Raw genomic sequence first — 14836 nt, 5'->3', positions numbered from 1 at the left:
AGTGCTAGTTCTCATTATTTTCAAGCACCTAATTCGTTTTCAAAAATTTTCCGAGGTAGAGCCCCGGACGCCATGATGTAAGGCCCCTTATTAGGTCTCAGCTGAGGGCCCCAAGTGGTCCCAATCCGGGCCTGATTAATGGATATATGGTAAAATGAAACTGATCCGATATCCTACATAAAAATGAAACAAAATCGAATAGTGGGTACACCATATAGTTTTTAGATATCTTAGATATACCATTGAACCTCAGCGCTCCTAAACAGAGTTAAGAGGGGGTGATTGAACTCTATGGGAACTTATGTGAGTTCGATAAGATATACTAAGCCATATTTTCGCGATTAAGACGCTTGCAAAGTCTCAAGACTAGCACGGAATTGGAAATTGAGCAAATTTCTTGCAAGCTGCAAACTATCACTTCGACAAGGTATTTCGTGCCAACTATGGATGATGCTGATGCTTATGTTTTGATCAGTTACATTTTTGATTCATTTGAGTATTCGGTTCTAAGATTATTGCGAATGGTAAATTTCGTGCGAAGTGAACTTCGGCCCGCGAATTGATTGTGAATGCAGCTTAAGTCATGACATCAGTCTTTAAGACGCTTTAAGCGAAACCTGGCAGTCTCTGGACTCCTGGAGAGCACCTGGGTCATCTTAAGCGGAAAGAGGTAAAGAAAAATAGAGAATATATTGTTAACATTATTATATTTGTCGAATTTGATTTGAAATTCTACTAGGGAAGCGCGTAAGCGCTGTGTTTTCCTTGATGCTACTTTTATACATATTTTAAACAACTAACAAAACTAGTCTTGAGAAAGTCGATGTCGACTTTGTTCTAAAGAGTTGTTATTGGTCAGTCCTAAACCTGTGAATATTTGGGAATTCAAAACAAGCGATACGCCCTCTGGTGCCAATTTTTATAAATAAAAAGTTAATGCACTTTTGTTTGAAAAATATTTTGGTGTTTCAATTGGAGTTTTCATGAGAAATATATCTTATAATTTGTTGAAAATATCTTCATCTTGTGACAATGGGGAAAGTTTAGAGAAGTTGTCATAATTTGCATCCTTTGAGCAAATCTTTGATTACGAATTTCTTGTGGAGATGTAAGTTTTTACTAGTTTCCACGATGAAATGAACTTTTAGTCAATGTTTGGAGTCCAAACTTTGGACATATGTATCTCGTCCTTATAGTATGGTAAAGTTTTTGTACATTTCAAATTAGTTACGAATGATAGAAAGTGAATTAAATAATCTGGATATACAACCTCTCAGCCATTGTATATAATGGAGAAGGCAAAATATCATAGTTGTGGCTTTCCATATAATCAATTTGCTTTCATTATGATCGTGTAAAGAGCCAAGAAGTTCAGATTTAAAAAGTCTTGCTCTCTTTTATCAGCTGATTCAGAACATAGTCGGAATTTTTTTCATATATTCTATAACTTCATGACATTTATTGACCTAAAAATCCTAAAATTGATAATAATTAACACACTTGAATCCATTTGCAACAGCCAATCTTCAAAATTGAGAAAAACCAACTGTTAACTGAGAAAAAAAGGTTTATCTGACGAAAATATCAAAATATCCCCTTCAAAAATGACAATGACTGCATTAACTTTTTATTTCGAACTGTCATCACCATGTCGCTGCAATCTACATTTGAATTCCCAATCCCCTGAAGAAATTGAAAAATTCACAATTCGATTCGCTGTCTAATGACAATGACAGAATACAGATGACTCAACCATGAGCGATATTCTATTTTTGCGACAAAAAAAGGAATGACGTCACGGTTAAATCAGAGATATCTCTGGCTTAAATACGCTTAATCGCAAAAATATGGCTCTAACTCATTGAACTAAAGAAAGCATAGACATAGAGACTCTTCTATGAAAGAAAGAAATGGAAGGGACTCTCGGGTCAGCAAAAGTGAGGCCGACTGAAATAGACAACTGGATGTATATCTTTCTCTCTCTGTACTTGCGCAAGGAGAGATAACCTATAAAAGTTTGAATTTAAATTTTTGACGTTTCGTTTTTCTGATTTGAATCGTATTTTTTATCAAATCAGGACGTTTTCTGAGTTGATTATGCGATCATAGATAACCTATATGCGATGTGAATTATATTTTTCATAGTAGTGTAGAAGGAATTTAATAATTTTTTTGCCAAATACCTGCAACAATGAGATGGGGATATCTGAAATTTTGGACTCGCGTCTCGGACTGTGATGATTGGAATGATATTTTTCATCAATTAAAGACGTTTTCTGAGTTAATTTTGCGATGTTGATCATATTTTTCAGAACAGTGCAGACGGAATTTAATAAGCCTTTTTTTGTATGAAAAGAACAGAAATTTGTTCATTTTAACTAGATTAGTATATTGTGAAAGAATATAATCATCTGAAATTCATCAAGGTTCTAATCTACATGTTGAACATACATATTTTCCTTCTACTATACTGAATTTTAAGTTAATTAAGGAGCGTTGTCCAAAAAAAAACAAGTGTCAATTCTATCTATATTTTTATTATATACAATATATATAATAGTTTACATATATCTTCAGTAATAGTCTACAATGAAAAAGAAAATTGTTGATTTCAAATAATTTAAATTCGAAAACTTACATGCGCTCTGCTTCTCATCAGATTAGATTAGATTAATCTTCGTTTGCAATTAATATTACAAATGGTGTCGATAGTAATGAACAAATATAAAATATCACAGTGGTAACAACATGCATACAAACACAATAAAAATAAAAAACAATCCTCATCACATATTCTTTCTCGATAAGAACTCTTCTATAGAATATATAGTTTCATTTAAAAGCAACCTTTTCACTTCTCTCTTAAAGTTCATCCAGGACTTGTCATGAAACTCAGAAGGAAGTTTATTATATAGTTTGGGGCCCCAGAAGTCCATGCCCTGATGGTCTATGCGCTTCAGATGGTGCACTGCAATCTGCAAGGAGTCTTTATTTCTTGTTTCATATGCATGATTTATAGAATTGGTCGGAAAGTTCTTCCACTTCTGATGCACATAACACAGTGAGTTGTATATGAAGAGTGATCAAACTGTAAGTATTCCATGATCCTTGAATGTCTTGGGATATTATTGAATACACTTGGTACAGCATCAAGTTTCAATATTTTTCTTGTATAACTTGGATTATGAAGGTAATCTTCACATATTCTACTATACTTTGAGGGATACCAATTTTCCCTTCCTACAGCAGTAATCCAAAGTTCCAAAATATCTGGGCGTTAAAAAGGAAACCTAAAATAAAGTAATATATAATGCTTTTGAAGTCACAAAAATGGATCTCATAATGAAAATATTTAAAATAGACCTACCTGTGGAAACTCTTCGGCTCCTTTTCATTCTGCTCATTGGAGCATCCTTTAGCAACTTGTTACAACCATCGTTGTAACAAGATTCTGAAATTTACCAATTTTGCGTGACTGCAGACAGTACTGATGTTGATGGGGACAACAATGATTTGAGAAACACAAAAACCTATAAAATACTTTCTCTAAAACTTTATACCACAAATAACTTCAATTCTGAAGATTACTTACTCAGAGTACAGTTAAAATCGAAAGTGGTCTTTTCAGACAGTTTCAACCCTTTTAATTTCCTCGGGTGGCCAGGTAAAGGTAATCTGTGCCTTCACTAGATCCATATTTCTCAGAAACCGAAAATCCAGATACTTAAAGGTTTTCGAGTGGGATTCCCCGATTTATTTGAGTTTTTTCAAGTTTCAAGCGAATATTAATCCTGAGTTTTAGCATTCTGAACACTTTTAGATCTCGTTTCCAATTGAAAACAACAGAAATCATCCCAAAAACTAATTTAAACTGAGTAATCAACAAAACCGTCAGCTGATTGATGTAAACAAAACATCTAAAAGAGAGAGAAGGGATACCCACCAATAGTCTTTCTCACTCCCACACTTTTGGACACACTTTCTGCTGAACTGCGGGTCCCTTCCATTTCTTTCTTTAGTTACTAGCGTCTATTTCTTGTGCCTTACAAATGAACTCAGAACACAGAGTGTCCGACCAATATTTGTAATCATATCTCTATGGTCGGCAAATTAAAAGGTTTAATAATATTTGGAACCGTTTCCAGTTTTATGTTGTTTAGTAATAGGAATAGCAGAGACAAACTCTGTCTCTGGGAATAGGCAGATAAACAAAATTAGGCTCAGGTTCTCTTCCATCAATCATCATTGGATTGGCAAAGGATACATTTTATTTCAAATAATATACGTTATCATGGTTAAATATAAACAGAGATATCAGTATTAATGAGGAATGATGTGCAACTACTTTGGAATTACAAAATAGCATTCTTATGTTATAATTATGAGAATAAATATATGTTATGTTCCTCAGTTGAGTAGAAAAGCTCCATCTTCCGCTGAGGTTAAAATAACGACCTATCATCATTAGCAAAATTTTTCCAGCGTGTGAATCAAATCTTTCTGTGGGTATTTATTCCAGGGGATGGTATAATGAAGTGACAATAAAGCTTAATTCAGAAAGGGATTCTATGGAATTGGGATTAATGATACGTCAAAGAAAATTTTAAATAGTTTATTGAAACAGGTACTGTATTCTACACAGATTAAAGAGAATGTTTTTTTTTCTTTGATTTTTCATTTCTGGTTGAAAACAGTGATCTCTGTGGAACAATTTTCATACAATGTGGAATTCGACTACTTGTAGAAGGTACGGAATTATTAGAATCTATAGCTGTGTGTAGGTGAAAGCGGAGCCAAAATATTTTTAATGACTTGAAGTTTGGTAGGGGAATGTCTGTCCCTCAAATGTCTCGCAATTTTGTTCCTGATATCTTCCTTCTCCTTCTCTACGGACCTCTTCAAGTCTCTTTTCCTACCAACTTCATTTAGAATTAAATTCTTCTCTTTTGTGTCTTCACACTCCTTCACCTACTACTGTCTAAAACAGGGGATACAGTAAAATTAACCACTACTTTGGAGTATAATAACAGAGTGCACTCAAATAGTTTTTTATCTCTTTTTTTCCTGTATTATTAAAGATATATGTATAGAACCCTAATAAAATTTTCCTCTGCTTGCAGTGAGATCTGGAACAGGTTCTACGATCTGCTTCTTGTTGCCATTTCTTTATACCTGCTTTATTGTTTCAAGATTGTAAAAGTTGCTATTTCTCCCTTTCAAAAGAATATCTATAGATAATATACACCCTGCTATTATAAGGACAATATTTCCTACAAGCACCCAAACATAATAAATAAATATCCATACAAGCTTTATGAAAAAAATAGAAATAGAAAAAAAGGATAGTAATGTGCTAAATGTCCTAAACCCAATAATGAAATTTTTTCATATCACCTTGATAGTTGACTTCTTCTTATGCAACATGTGATATGAAATAACTATTCTCAATCTTCAATGGCATTATCATATTGCTACCATTAACCACTCACCAGTATCAGTTTGAAAGTTTGGTCCTCCATCCCCAAGTAGATTTTCTTTCCTTGAAGCAGAAACTAGGTGAATCAATACAAGAGCAGATATATTCATGTATGTAGATGTTACACAATGTACATTTAAGTTGGCATTTTGGCTATCGCTGTCTGTTTTTGGAATAAATGTTTTCTTCAGATGTTTTTGAAGGTATTTTCCATCCATCTTCACATTATATTAATAAATTTTTATCCAAGCTGGTCATAGTTTCATGACAAACTCTTATTTCTTTGACTTTACTGCAGATTTTATCCTTATAACGGGATATAAGTCTGTCAACAAATTGCATGATTGCACATATTCCCTTATCTAGTCTTTTAACTTTCTTTCCTTTGAGGTAAATATATTTAAAAGTCTTATGAAATCTCTCTAGATGCATATCAGTATTAATACCAGCATGAAGTCAGTAAGCATATGCCCAATTTTCTTTGAAGTAATAAAATCTGTTACATCTGGATCATCACATTGGTTTAGGAAATTGAACAGCTTTCTACGTAAAACTTGTTGATCTATCTCATGTAAAATACTATGCAACTGGTTATGAACTTCATTCTGAAATTGTAATGAAAATATGATAGACTGTATATTATGACTAAATTTTAGAAGAATACCTACCTACCGTTGGTAACTACCACTACCAGAAGATGAATCTTCACCGTGGATCTTATGATGGTTCGTGAAATTATTTTTATCACTAAAGTTCTTTCCACAATGGCAGTTATAATTATATTTCGCTGCATTTTTGTACAAGTTAGAAGCGATTTCAGTAGTTTCATCTCTGTGAAAATTCCTGGCGTGTCAAACTTGATATGTTGGAATTGGAAAACACCTTGCCGCATTTATATTGCTGATTGGGGTGTTTCAAAATGTGAACTTTATATACGAAAATCCGCTTTGCGTTAATTTAATTAAATTTGAATTTTGACATTCAGGAACATATGACCGCGCACATCATAACTCCCACTTCCCACTACAGATGGCAGCACAGCAGGGATAAATGACAAATGAAGGTTCATTTGTAAAGCACAGGAAATAGACGCTAGTTCTTTAGTTCAATGCTCTAACTAAGGATCATAGACTTCCTCTTTGCTCTAACCTAGTTTAATTTCTATGATGTGACAAATGTCAGTTTGACAGTTTGTGGTATTTCATTATTTATTTGAAATAACATTGTTCAATTATTTGTAGTTACTATTTAACTTTAAGATAAACATTAGTGCTTATGTTTTGAAAAAAAGGACAATATGATGGAAAACGATGAACCATTGTCAAAGATAGGCAACCCGAGAATTAATTCTAAATATTTAGCTTTAATCGATAATAAATCAAATGGTTTTGTAGATCATGAGGATACAAGAACAGAATTGAAATTCGAAAAAGGTGAAATGAAATAGATTACAAATTATGTATTGACGAAGGTTTTAATTCTCAGAAATTGTATTAATATCCGAAAATTTCGAATATTCACAAATAAATTGATTCTAATCATTTATCACGGTTTCAGATGCACAATCGCTGGCTGAATTTGAGAAAAGAAAAATAATTGAAATATCTCTGGAACGACCTACAAACTTAGATACCTGGCGCAATTTGGCAATTGGAGAATATGGACTTGTTGAAGGTAATATTCTAGATAAATACGAATTACACTTTCTGATTCCTCAATATCTGTATACCAGCCAGCAGGGCTATATCCACACATTCAATAAAACATATTGCTGGTCTCCCATCAAATAAGTTCAATCACAAATCACTACAGCTGCTTTCAATAAACTCATCTATCCATTCTAAAATATATCTATAGATAGATCATAGAAACAAAATGAGATGGTTTTTCTATCTTCAGTAAGTGAAACAATGGATGGATAGGTTTATTAAAAACAGCGGTAAGTGAAAAACAAATCTTGGATTCACTTTCTATTTTATTCAGTTTCTTAGCCCTCAAGATACTCAAGAAGAGTACGACAAGTTAAGTGTATACTTAACTGTCCCCATTCTAATTTTTTCTTCACCCCTCACGTCCAACGCATTCATCCAAAGATGGTTGCTTTTGAGTGATAAAATATATATTCTATGAAAAAATTAATTCTGCAGCCATTTAAGGAATTGTTATATTCAAAATTTCCAAAAGTCCAATGGAAGGCTTGACGCTGACATATCTTGAATCATGTTTGATTAATTATGATAGAGGTTATCAATACATACTTCTACAAGATCTTCAGCCCATATAAACCGACTACACTGCAGCATTCATGAATAGTAACCAAATTTATCTTGAACATTAAATGAACCACATACAACTCATGGACTCCTGGCGAAAATCTTTATGCATCATATGTGATGCATGGGACAGTCAACGTGTTAATAACAGTTTTATATCTGAAATTGAGATAAATGTGTAAAAGTAAAATAATAAATAGTTTTTGTTGTCCTCAGAAATTATTACCATTTAACTATATGAAGAAATCAAAAATACACTCTATATTAAATAAAATATCTAGTCCAATTCTTGAATGGGATGTCCCTCCTTCAGTTTAGAGGTAGATGCTGTTTTTACAATGGTGGTATTGTACAAGGACAGTAAATAAATTTTATTGTGTACAACACCATAAAATTAGGTACTTCTCTGATCTTATTTAAAGGTGGTAGGCTATACATATTGTGTAGTTTAGTTGTTTGATGGTATGGTAAAGCTACCAGATTAAAATCTGCTGCCTGCATTTTATATGTGTTAGAGCATAGGTGACAATACTTGAGTCCTAAGGCTGGAAACGCACCGGATGCATTTTGTCTCGCAACAAAATGTTGCAAGCTAAAATCTAACTATCTTTCGCTTGCAACATTTCGGTTGCAACAAATTTTTCCTAGTGTATTTCTAAAGTTTAACAGGATCACACGTATTTCGAGTTTCGTGTTTTCGAGGTGAATTAATTTGTATACGTATAGAAAATGGTCCCGAATATCCTTATATGCCAATTTCTTCAATTACTGGAACCTGAAAAGAAGATTTGGATACATCCTTTAAACCAAAAAAGAAACATACTGGGATTCATTGGAGAGCTCAGGAATGATCCAGAGAAATTTTATAACTATTGCCGAATGAACATCGAAACTTTCGACCATCTTTTGAGTTTAATCAAAGAAAAAATTCGCAAGCAAGATACGAATTACTATTATTCATATTATAATTATTATTCATTATTATTATTTTTTCGGAGAGTTTGGAGGTCATGAAGACTATTGAGAAATGTCCTATAGCATATACTAGCAGGGTAATATGGGTTTTTACCTCCTTGAGCCAGTAAAACCCGTTACCTTGCGTGTATTGTTTTATATTTTATTTGTTTCTCATTTGTAAAAAGGTTAGATAAATTCCAATAATTTGTCGCAAATGTCGTAAACTATAGAAGCGTTGCCATGAACATGTCTGTTTATTTTTCTATACATTTGTTTTGGCGAAAGCGAAAATGAATGTACCAAAAGAAATTATTGAGGCAGCCAGCAGTGTAGAAAGTGTAGTGTAGCTTCAAGTTTATTACCTGCAAAATCAGCTTCAAGGTACGAGCGAGAATACGACGACTTCAAAAAGTGGCAAAACAAAAATAGTGTGATTGGGGTAACTGAAGATGTTTTGTTGGTCTACTTGAATCAACTATCAGCTAGATTCAGCCCTAATACTTTATGGGCAAAATGGTCTATGCTGAAAAGCTGCTTGAAAATGAAAGCAAATGCCCCTGTTCGCAGGTTTGTTTTCCTTAAATATGATTCTGTTATCTGTGTCTTTAAAAAATTTATTGAAAAATATGACGTTAAGTTGTCATTTGCAGATTTCAAAAGGTAATAGCGTTTCTGAAACGAAAAATTAGCGTTATACGCCAAAAAAGGCCAAGGTATTAAGTAAAGAAGAGGCTGAACAATTTCTTTTACATGCTCCTGATGACCAGTGGTTGCTGGCGAAAATTGTAACAATATTTGGGATTTTTGGATGTTGTCGATGTGACGAAATTCTCTCCTTAAACATGAATGATGTAGAAGATATGGGAAAATACGTTATTGTGACATTGCGACAAACAAAAAATTTAACAACAAAAAGATTCCATAACCGATGATGGCTGCAGCTTCAAGCCCTGCATGTTATACAGAAAATATGTAAATCTTCGGCCAGTATAAACTCTTTCATCATCAAACATCTGTTACTGGAAATAACAATTGTACCATGATTTTCAACATATATGACGATAAAACAAAATTTTCTAATGTAAATAATACTACTAACTTGTAAAAATTTTGCAAGTTAACTGTCAGTTTTAAAAGTTAGTGACTTGATAAAATAAACTTTCTTGATTAATATTGTGTTTTTGGAAACTGACGTTTACAAATGAGAAACAAATAAAAACATGAACTGCACTGCGCTTTTGCTATTTTTTTGTGCTTGATACTGAAAAATAAGTTCTTTAATGAATCGCTTCAAGTATACCTACAACTATATCATTTGGCCATCAGGTTTTTTGTTTTTTCAGAAACTCCTGAAACTTGAAAGGGGAAGTCTGTCAAAAATATCGAGTGTCGTCTGACTATGTTTCGGGTGAAAAATTGGAAATGAATTTGAAAATAGAATATTTGTCTCTAAATATGTAATGACACTAGAGTTTGATGATTGCTGTGGATATAATCATTTCTACTGCATGAGTTTACTCAATTATGGTTGTTTTCTTTTCATTTGTGAGTTACGAATATGTAGCGTACGATGAAGAAAACAGTCAAATTTTAATTACAGAATAGTACAGGTATAAATTTTCTTGCATTGGTGACGCAATGAGATACAGTATGCCTCATAATGTAAAAGCAAAAAGTGACCTAAATCAACTATTGACTAAAGTATAGTTTGTATTATTTCTACTCATCATCTGGACAACAGAACTTCGATCAATAGATCAATCCTCTAGTATGTTGCAAGGTGAATGTTGCAACCTCTTCGGCAGGGCTGCTTCGCCTTTTTGTTGCGAAACGTCTCGCAACGTTGCAAGCAGTGACTTTCTTCCCATTTCATTCTGAAGAAAACGAGAAGCTTGCAACATCTTGAAACAAAATGTTGCATTCGATCATTTCGAACCTTCGGTAGAGCACCTACTAAATTTGATGCGAAACACCTCGCAACATCTCGCAACGTCACGCAACGTTTCGAACGCGTGTTGCAAGCGGTGCGTGCCGTCCCATTTGATTCTGAAGAATATGCGGAGCTTGCAACATCCCGCAACGTCTCGCAACAAAATGTTGCAAGCTAAAATCTAACTAACTTTCGCTTGCAACATTTCGGTTGCAACAAATTTTTCCTAGTGTATATCTGAAGTTTGACAGGATCACACGTATTTCGACTTTCGTGTTTTCGAGGTGAATTAATTTGTATACGTATAGAAAATGGACCCGAATATCCTTATATGGCAATTTCTTCAATTACTGGAACCTGAAAAGAAGATTTGGATACATCCTTTAAACAAAAAAAGAAACATACTGGATTCATTGGAGAGCTCAGGAATGATCCAGAGAAATTTTGTAACTATTGCCGAATGAACATAGAAACTTTCGACCATCTTTTGAGTTTAATCAAAGAAAAAATTCGCAAGCAAGATACGATATTATAATTATTATTTTTATTTCGGAGAGTTTGGAGGTCATGAAGACTATTGAGAAATGTCCTATAGTATATAACATTACTAGCAAGGTAAGAGGGTTTTACCTCCTTGAGCCAGTAAAACCCGTTACCTTGCGTGTATTGTTTTATATTTTATTTGTTTCTCATTTTATAAAGGTTAGATAAATTCCAAAAAAATCTCAATAATTTGTCGCAAATGTCGTAAGCTATGGAAGCGTTGCCATGAACATGTCTGTTTATTTTTCTTTATTTGTTTTGACGAAAGCGAAAATGAATGTACCAAAAGAAATTATTCAGGCAGCCAGCAGTGAAGCTTTGTTTATTACCTGCAAAATCAGCTTCAAGGTACGAGCGAGAATACGACGACTTCAAAAAGTGGCAAAACAAAAATAGTGTGATTGGGGTAACTGAAGATGTTTTGTTGGTCTACTTGAATCAACTATCAGCTAGTGTCAGCCCTGATACTTTATAGGCAAAATGGTCTATGCTGAAAAGCTGCTTGGAAATGAAAGAAAATGCCCCTGTTCGCAGGTTTGTTTTTCTTAAAAAATTTATTGAAAAATATGACGTTTAGTTGTCATTTGCAGATTTCAAAAGGTAATAGCGTTTCTGAAACGAAAAAATGAGCGTTATACGCCAAAAAGGCCAAAGTATTAAGTAAAGAAGAGGCTAAACAATTTCTTTTTCATGCTCCTGATGACCAGTGGTTGCTGGCGAAAATTGTAACAATATATGTAATTTTTGGATGTTGTCGATGTGACGAGAGTACAGATGTTCTGCAGTCCTCAAGTTCAGCAGTTTCTGAGTCAACAGATGGTTCATCATCATCAGTATCAACTCTTTCATCGTCAAAAATCTGTGTTACTGGAAATAACAATTGTACCATGATTTTCAACATATATGACGATAAAACAAAATTTTCTAATGTAAATAGTACTACTAACTTGTAAAAATTTTGCAAGTGAACTGTCAGTTTTACAAGTTAGTGACTTGATAAAATAAACTTTTTTGATTAATATTGTGTTTTTGGAAACTGACGTTTACAAATGAGAAACAAATAAAAACATTAACTGCACTGAATAGTACACGTATAAATTCTTTTGCATTGGTGACGCAATGAGATACAGTATATGCCTCATAATGTAAAAGCAAAAAGTGACCTAAATCAACTATTAACTAGAGTATAGTTTGTATTATTTCTACTCATCATCTGGACAACAGAACTTCGATCAATAGATCAATCCTCTAGTATGTTGCAAGGTGAATGTTGCAACCTCTTCGGCAGGGCTGCTTCGCCTTTTTGTTGCGAAACGTCTCGCAACGTTGCAAGCAGTGACTTTCTTCCCATTCATTCTGAAGGGAACGAGAAGCTTGCAACATCTTGAAACAAAATGTTGCATTCGATCATTTCGAACCTTCGGTGGAGCACCTACTAAATTTGATGCGAAACACCTCGCAACATCTCGCAACGTCTCGCAACGTTTCGAACCCGTGTTGCAAGCGGTGCGTGCCGTCCCATTTGATTCTGAAGAAAATGCGGAGCTTGCAACATCTTGCAACATCCCGCAACGTCTCGCAACAAAATGTTGCATCCGGTGCGTTTCCAGCCTAAGGAACATCTACGTTCAAACAGAACAGAATAAGATAAAATCTTATACACAAAGGCAAGTAATTATACTTTCAGAAAAGGGTGATTCCCGTCTCTAGGATAGGTAGAGAACTGAAAAATTTTCTTAGATACTTCATCCATACTTACTATAAAGAATTATACACATTTTTAATGATTTTGGCGAAACTACTGCCAACATTGTGATGAAATTTTATAAGTTTTGAAAGCTGATACATCCCATGAATTTGTTTTTATGTATGACTCTCATAGAGGCCGTAAGTTACACGCTTCGTGGCGAGTAGAACATAACTTCTTAACGTTAGATTTATTAATCAAAATTTCAAGTGAACTTGAACATCATTCAATTTTACAACAAAAAGTTACTCTTGGTAAAACTTGATACTGTGTACTGTTTTCAAAATATTTTTATTTGAAAATTATGAAGTAAGTTTGGGGTTGAGGGTTTTCCTTTCTTGTGATATATTTTTTTTTTCAACGTCCTTTATCTTGCAGCTATACGGATGGCGTAACGGAAATCTTTTACTCAGCTAACCCCAATTATTCCTCAGTTTTCTACCTATCCTAGAGCCTAGAGACAGGGTCGCCTTTTTTTGAAAAGCCATAGAGACAAAGCTCCTAGGATTAAAATAAACCACCTCTATTCTGTCAACAGATGAGGGTATATTCTTCATATTTTTTCGAATATGAATTATTCAGAAAAATTTATTTTTCTTTCTGACAGCCCTAGAGCTCTAACTTCAAGAATCAAAACAAACTGATCATTTACTGACTGAACATTTATTTCTCCATGCACCTATTCCATCAATTTTCTCGGATGGACATGTTAAATTTTCGTTCCATCGCAAACAGAATATCGGTTCATTTTGATCATTGGAAATGGGGTTCTAGGGCAGTCAGAATGAAACAAAATTTGTTCTGAGTACATCTGGTACATTCTTCTATTCATCAATTCTCTTGGCCGGCCATTTTGAACTTAAAAAAAATGAGGAATATAAACTTCATCATAGACTGAATAGTTCATTGGGATCCTAGGAGGTGAAGTATGAACGAAAAATTATATTTTAGTTAACCTTCTATGTGCTCTAGCCATCAATTTTTTTGGCCGGCTATTTTGAACTGACTTTTCTTCTGGAGAAGGAATCCTTAAAACATTCTGAATAGAAACAAAATGGCATGGCACGTGGCTCACGTCAGAATAACCGGCTTGAATATTAGGTTGCTCATTCAAGAAAAGCATAACACTATCATATTATTAGCAGGTTGTTTCAAAATTCAATTTAATCGAAATAAGCTCCATCTGAATCAGTGCACTTTTGCCAATAAGTCGATTGAATCCGTCGGCATAAAACTTAGGTACTCGGGATTTGAAAACCAGACGAAGACTGTTTTTGCCCGGTCCTGATTGCCGAAGGTTCTTGAAGTGCTTGAAAAGATGGGAGTCGGTTGGCGAGAGGTCTGGGAGTATGGTGGGTGAGGCAGAACTTTGACGCTCAATTCGTTAAATTTTTGACTATGATTTATGAAACGTGCGGACGGAATTTCTCGTGAAGCAGGATCGGACCTCCTCTGTTGACTTATGCCGGTTGCTGCTGACGCTGACCCAATTTTCGGTACATTTTGTCGATTTCCTCACAATAGGACTTTTCTGTGATGGTTTGGCCCGGTTGCAGAAAATTATAGTGTATCACACCAGCTACAGCAACCTTGGTCTTTTTTTTATGGGTTTTCGTCTTTGGGTACTGCCTGGGTGGCTCATCGGTGTCCAACCACTGTCCTGGACGTCTCCTGTTGTCGTAGAGGATCCACTTTTCATCACGTGACGATCCGATTCAAAAAAGCATCGTTTCAGTTGCACAAAAGGGAAGAACAGATCTCGAAACGTGACAATTCCTGTCGATTTCAAATCGCAGGGCACCCACTTTTCGAGCTTTTTGATCTTTCCAATATGTTTTAAACGATCCACCAGGGTTGTCAAATACTCGTCCTGCATTACTTTAGGACGACCACTTCGGGACTCATCTTCG

At 34.4% G+C, this 14836-nt stretch overlaps 1 protein-coding gene and 1 long non-coding RNA gene across 5 annotated transcripts in view; one reads left to right on the top strand and one right to left on the bottom strand.

The window, feature by feature from the left end:
* Positions 1 to 2584: 2584 nt before the first annotated feature.
* LOC123312242 lies at positions 2585 to 3950 on the bottom strand. Of its 2 annotated transcripts, none has more exons than XR_006537594.1 (3): positions 3593 to 3950; positions 3368 to 3540; positions 2585 to 3290 (listed from the first exon to the last, which is right to left on the bottom strand). It is a non-coding gene; the product is annotated as an uncharacterized LOC123312242 (long non-coding RNA). The 2 variants fall into 2 exon arrangements; XR_006537593.1 differs by having other exon boundaries at positions 2586 to 3290; positions 3368 to 3530.
* Positions 3951 to 6639: 2689 nt separating this feature from the next.
* Positions 6640 to 14836, top strand: part of LOC123312239 (TBC1 domain family member 20) — a 96654-nt gene continuing 88457 nt past the window's right edge. For 2 of the 3 annotated variants that reach the window (XM_044896569.1, XM_044896567.1), the window contains exons 1-2: positions 6640 to 6909; positions 7034 to 7150. In XM_044896569.1, coding sequence (XP_044752504.1) covers positions 6774 to 6909; positions 7034 to 7150 — 253 coding nt within the window. In that variant the 5' untranslated portion in view covers positions 6640 to 6773. The remainder of the gene's footprint in view (positions 6910 to 7033; positions 7151 to 14836) is intronic. The other variant, XM_044896566.1, reaches the window with a different exon arrangement.

The sequence above is a fragment of the Coccinella septempunctata genome, chromosome 4, assembly GCF_907165205.1.
Source record: "Coccinella septempunctata chromosome 4, icCocSept1.1, whole genome shotgun sequence".
Classification (NCBI taxonomy): Eukaryota; Metazoa; Arthropoda; class Insecta; order Coleoptera; family Coccinellidae; genus Coccinella; species Coccinella septempunctata.
This window is presented reverse-complemented; position numbering and strand designations above follow the sequence as displayed.